General features: G+C 55.0%; 1 protein-coding gene and 1 long non-coding RNA gene across 2 annotated transcripts in view; both read right to left on the bottom strand.

Moving 5' to 3' along the window:
• Positions 1-5,074, bottom strand: part of LOC112473146 — a 6,781-nt gene extending 1,707 nt beyond the window's left edge. Inside the window, exon 1 of the long non-coding RNA XR_003043927.1 lies at positions 3,957-5,074. This is a non-coding gene — a long non-coding RNA (uncharacterized LOC112473146). The remainder of the gene's footprint in view (positions 1-3,956) is intronic.
• Positions 1-5,612, bottom strand: part of CAVIN1 (caveolae associated protein 1) — an 11,239-nt gene extending 5,627 nt beyond the window's left edge. Inside the window, exon 1 of the mRNA XM_006924603.1 lies at positions 5,081-5,612. Within this exon, the coding sequence (XP_006924665.1) occupies positions 5,081-5,551 (471 nt within the window). The 5' untranslated portion in view covers positions 5,552-5,612. The remainder of the gene's footprint in view (positions 1-5,080) is intronic.
• Between the last annotated feature and the right edge of the window lie 6 nt (positions 5,613-5,618).

Here is a 5,618-nt window from a genome sequence, read left to right as displayed (position 1 = left end):
AGAGGCCTTGGTGAGAGCATGCAGAGTTGGGGCTAGTGAGTAAATAGGAAGGCAGAGAGAGTACATAATGTATTAAGACGGAAAGAAACCACATTTTAAATGCTTCATCAAGTGGACCAGACCTATGAATTAATACACAATTTAAATGGAACCTCCTCCTTTCCTCCCTCTAGAATCTTCCCCATCCCGTCCTTGGCCTCCTACCTTCTATCTCTACCAGCTATAACAGTGGGATGACGCTTTTGAGGGGTGGAGCGGAGTGATGGGAGAAAGAGGCTGCTAGGGGTGGAGAAGGAGTTTTCTAAGAGGCCAGTTGTTAGACCCTAACTAGGGAGGCTCCGGTGAGTGAAAGAGAAGGCAAACAACTTCACTGTCTTCAGAGTCAGACGCTGCTGATCCCAGTTCTGGTTATTCCCCAGGGCAGGGTGGGCACTGGGTGCCGCCCCGGATAAGGAGAGGGAGAGGCATAGAAGAGGGACATCCCAGCTGTTTCCTTTTGGCCACGTCCTCACCTCCTGCCTCTCTTGCCACCCTCCCCTGACCCACGCTTGGGCTATCAGACACCAAGACGCACAGAGAAATCAGGATCAAAAGCCAAGCTATATTTATGACAGGTGGGCCTACATCCTGGGGCATCCAGTGGCAGCTCCCAGCTGAGAGGCTGAGCTGCCACTCTTGCTTTGGATAATCAGAAGTCAGGGAAGAGGGACATTTGGGAGCACTACAAGTCTCTGATGACAACAATGTTACCGGAAAACACAAAGCAGCAGGTGCCAACCTGCCCTGTGGGTAGAGAGAAGGTAAGAGAGGCAGGGAGGCTGAGGAGACAGGAGCCACCACGGTCCTCTCCCAGCAAGGTGCAGAGGCCGTGCCAAGGGACACCCACGCTGGCCAGGGAGCTCTAGTCCTTACACCCTGCTCCCCCTGCCCACTGTCATTGGGCCAGGTAGCCACACATTGCCTCTACTTCAGCGCTGTGAGGCTGAGTAGCTATTGGCCACCAACCTTAGCCACTCTTGACCAACACTGCACTCCCCCCGACACACACACGCACAAAGCAACCCCAATGCCAAGACTGCAACTATCTCCCTCAGAAAATGAAGGAGCCAGAACTAACCCTCCGTTAGAGCAAGGCCCCACCCTGATTTCTGCTGCAGAGCCTGAGGAGGTGGGGAGCAGAAAGTGTAGCGGAAGAAGGGGTACACCTGGGTTCTGGCCTCAGCTTGGCTGCCCAGTCACTCGAGTGACAACAGGCAATTAACTTCGCCTCTCTGGGCCTAAGCTTCCTCTGCTACAAAATGAAGAAACTGAAGCTGATTATCTCTGAGTCCTCTTCCAGCTCAAAAAGCCCATCATGACAGAATGATGAAATATTCATAATGGTACGGTTCAAAAAAAAAAAAAAGTAACAAACCACCGCTCATCTCTGAGGTTGGTTGCCTAGCAACAGTAATCCCTCTCCTCTTCCTATCAGTTGCCCACTGTGCCATCTCCTTTCTCTTTAACTTTGGCCTTTACAACAGGCAGATTTCTTTATTTACTTTAAAAAAAAAAAATCAGAGAGAGAAGCACAATTTCTTTTAGTCTTAGAAATATCCCTAAAAAATACTCTCCCTGCTTCGGATCCAGAGACCAGGAAAAACAATCCAAATTCATCTTTTTGGAGAGAAAGGAGTGGCGAGCACTCTCTCACAGCCACTAGGCTTAGAAAGTGAGAGAGACCGGAGCCCCAAGTTGGAAATATTCCTCGACAAAAGTTTGGGTTCTTCTGGAACAAGGTAGCTCTGACTTGGCTTGAGTCCAGGAAGGAGCTATAGGGTGGGGTAGGACTTGGGGAGAAGCAGCAAGCCCTCATTCCAGTCCTGGTGTCCTCCCCTTTAGTGCTCATGAGCCACCTAATTCCTTAAATGATTCCTGGTCCTATCCTCAAGGGCTTGGAGCAAGTCTAATGGGTACGTGTGTAGGGTAGGTCACTAACTGCCTCATCAAAATTGCTCAAGAAAACATTTATTTCCATTTTAGCATCCCTTTCTGGATTCTAAAAGAACTCTAATCGTATCTAAATCATTGTCTGAGAGAATCGGCTATTTAATGATCACAGCTCCTCCTGTTTGTATAGTGCTCACAATCTGCCTGATCAAACTCCCAGCAGTTCTCGGCCCACTGACCCCTAGCTACTGGTAGAATTCACTTCCCTCATTCATGAGCTGTTGCCTAGCTGTTACCTGATAGGATGGAATGCCAAAGTGCTAGTTTTTGTTTGCGAGACAGGGAGGGAAATACCAGAGAAAGACGTTAATAACTCAGAAGTGAGTTCAAAGTGAGGGCTCTGATATCCTTGAGTGGGAGGAGCTGAATTGTGCGTGTGTGTGTGCGTGTGTGTGTGTGTGTGTGTGTGTGTGTGTGTGTGTGTGTGTGCGTGCGCGTGCGCACAAATGCATACAACCTGGCATCATTATGTCTAGCAGTTCCTTGAATCTGGGGTGGAGCCACACAAGGGATTCCCTTCTTTATTCCCCAGGCAGGAGGTGTGGGAGGCCAGATGATCCCACAGCTGGGGCCTTCCCACCCTTTCATGCTTTCCTCCACCCTGCCCTTTTTGCTATATCAGCACTTCTCACATCTGCAGTAAAGAATACAGCATCCCCTCCCCTGTTCCCATGCTGGAGAACTCATACCATCTCCAAATCTCTCTCTGCCTGGCCACCCAAGCATCCTACCCGGTCAGCCTGATTTTCCCATAAATGTTGCCGCCCCCAATCTTCCCTATTAGGTCCGCCAAGGCGCAGAGCTATTTTTACCTCATTCTCTTCCCAGGCTTGCAGACCTCGGGGAGGAGCAACCACTGTTTTCCTCTAGCATTTGAGTACCACCCCCCAACCCCCACCTGGAACATCTGCTCTGCAGCTCAGGGAAATTCTGCTTCTCTGAGCCTCACCCTGTTGCTGGAATCTTTTCCTTACCTCTGAGCTCTTCTCTGAGGTGGGACCACTTTAGTCATTAGTTATTTCCCCTGTGTTTGGGGGGCTCGGGGTCCCTAGCTTGAGCTGTTCCTTCTACCTCAACTCTCTATCCCCCACTGGCCCTGGTTTAGTACAGATGCAGTCAAAGACAACCCGACCCTTACAGACACACAATATACAGCCACAGATCCTGCCAACTGCTGAGAGGGAGTAACAGAGGGATGCTATTGGCCTCCGCAGGGAAGTCTTTCTCCCTCCACACCTGTCCCTCTCTCAGAATCTCCATCTTTAACATAGGGAAGTTTAACTCGGGACCAAGAATTTTCCCAGGTCCTACAGTCTGGAATCTTTAAAATGAGAAGGGTCGCCCATTCTAGACCTTCATGGCAACCCTTTACCACACCAAGCGCTGGAGAAAAGATGAAGATGGCTTGCTCCCCTGTCTTGTTCTCCTTCATTTGATGTCCCCCAGTGCTAGGTGGATCTCTTTAGAAATCTCACCTCCCCCTATCCTGGTTCCTCCAAGCAGTTAAAGTAAGTGGAAACAACTCCGGGCAAACATTTTCTACCAGATAGTGCTGCCTGAGGGGAAGCAAAGCTTCTTAAAAGACAAGTGCCTCTTGGGAGGAGTCCCTGGGCATGGGGGGACGGGGAGAGTGTGCCAAGTCTGCCTCTGTCCCATCACCACCTCCTCAGACAAGTGCAAGCTCACCCACTCCCTGTGTTTACTGTCTCCAACACTTGTTCCAGTCTGCATCTTTCTGAGCTCCTTCCAGAGAAACCAAAGCAAGGACCTCACAGCATCCCAGATGGTCACTCAGGACCCAGCTTGACCAGGCCCCACAGCGGTCAGTGAAACCACGGCTCCCTGATAGGGCTTTTCTCACCTAAGGGGTGTGGGAAATCTGGCCTTCCATTTCTTTCCATTCCCTTCGGTAGCGAGAGGAAGGGAAGGAGGGAGCACAGACCACCCCTCCATCCCCATGATCTCACCTTCTTGGGGTTGGAACATCAACCAGGCCTGCGGGAAGCAGAGAGGAGGTGAGGCTGGGCACATTCCCACCCAAGCAAAGATCACCAGGCCCTCAGCTCAGACCCACCTTAATGGGATTGGGGCGGGGGTGGAGGTGGAGAGGGGTAGCAATACTAAGATTCCCAGGTTTATTTGGGGGATTATGATACAAAATCTCCATTTTAATATAGGCGGGAGGAATGGGGAGAGGTACAAAGGATGCAACAGGAGGCCTGGGCGGAGCCTGGGGCACGCCGGCCACCTGCCAGTGCGCTGCCTCCTCCGCCACCCCCGCAGATATGCAGGATGATTCACTGCGCCCGGACCGCGGGTCCCCGTGGGGGCTGTCCACTACCCTCCACCAGCGCCTCTTGCTCTCCTCGCGCTGCCTCCCCGTACCCCGCGCCTGCCTGCTTCCATCCGGCCAAGGGTATATCTGCGCGCTGCTGGCGAGGGTATCTCCAACGGCCTGAAAGGGCCGGGAGGCCAGGGGCAGATGGCAGCGAGGGGACGGGGTAGGCAGCCGAGGCTGAGGCGGGGGCGCGGGGTCCGCCGGGGTGTGCTGGGTGTGCTGGCTGTGCTGTCCCTCGCCTGACGCAGCCCCCGCCGGTGCGTGCCTGAGCCCTGAATCACCCGCTATATCGGGCGGGCAGCGCCGGAGGCCCCAAACGCGGGCCGCGCCGCCAGTGTCCGCTTACAGCGGGCCCCAAGGGCCACCAAGGACCCCTGCTTTCCCTAAAACTTCCTCGGAGTAGGAAGACTTCTAACAGCCAGGTTGGGAGCAGTCTTCAAGGGGCCGTGTCCCAGAGTCCAGCCCCCAAACTCGGTTCCACTACTTGTTTGACACCGGAGGGAAGAGGGCTGGGTGAGGAGGCACGGGGTGCACAGCGCGCCCCTCTGCGAGCTCCAGGAATCTGCCACTCACTCCACCTCGCCCCATCCCATCCCCTCCCAGCAGCGCTGGCCCGAAGGAGGGTGGGTCCCCTGAGCCCTGCCAGGCTGGCGGGAGAGCTGCGCCGCGGGCAGTTTTCCCCACCCCAATCCCCGGGCGGGGGACTGCGGGCAGGGCGCTGGGCTCTGGGCGCGCTGCTCCCCGCCAGCTCACCTGATAGATCATGACTTTAAAGTTACGGCGCCGCAACAGCTCCGCCTCGTTGACCTCCAGCTTCTTGATCTGGCCCGCTTGGCGCTCCAGGCTGCCGCGCACGGTCTTCACGTTGACGCTGACCTTGCGCACCTTCTCCAGCAACTTGCTCACGGTGTTGCTCGTAGTGGCGTGCGCCTTGCCTAGCTTGCTCAGCTCGCCCTGGATGCTCTGAACGGCGCCCTCCATCTCCGCCTGCCGCTCCTCCAGCTGGGCTTGGGTCAGCTGGATCTGGTCGACGGCGCCGATGATTTTGTCCAGAAGGCTTAGCACCAGCACACCGTTCACCTGGTCCGACTTGATCAGCTCCTCGGATCCGGCTCCCGACGGCTCCTCAGCCGCCGGCGCCCGCACGGGGGAGGACACCGGGTCCTCGGTGTCAGAGTACCCGGGAAGCGGCTGCTCAATGATATGGAGCTGGGTGTCCTCCATGGCTACCCGGAACCGTGCGGGGCCGGCCGAGTGGAGCTGAAGCTGGAGCGGGAGAGGAGAGGAGGAA

This window comes from Pteropus alecto, unplaced genomic scaffold, assembly GCF_000325575.1.
Source record: "Pteropus alecto unplaced genomic scaffold, ASM32557v1 scaffold98, whole genome shotgun sequence".
NCBI lineage: Eukaryota > Metazoa > Chordata > Mammalia > Chiroptera > Pteropodidae > Pteropus > Pteropus alecto.
Note: the sequence above shows the minus strand (reverse complement) of the source record. Positions and strands in the feature narration are given on the sequence as shown.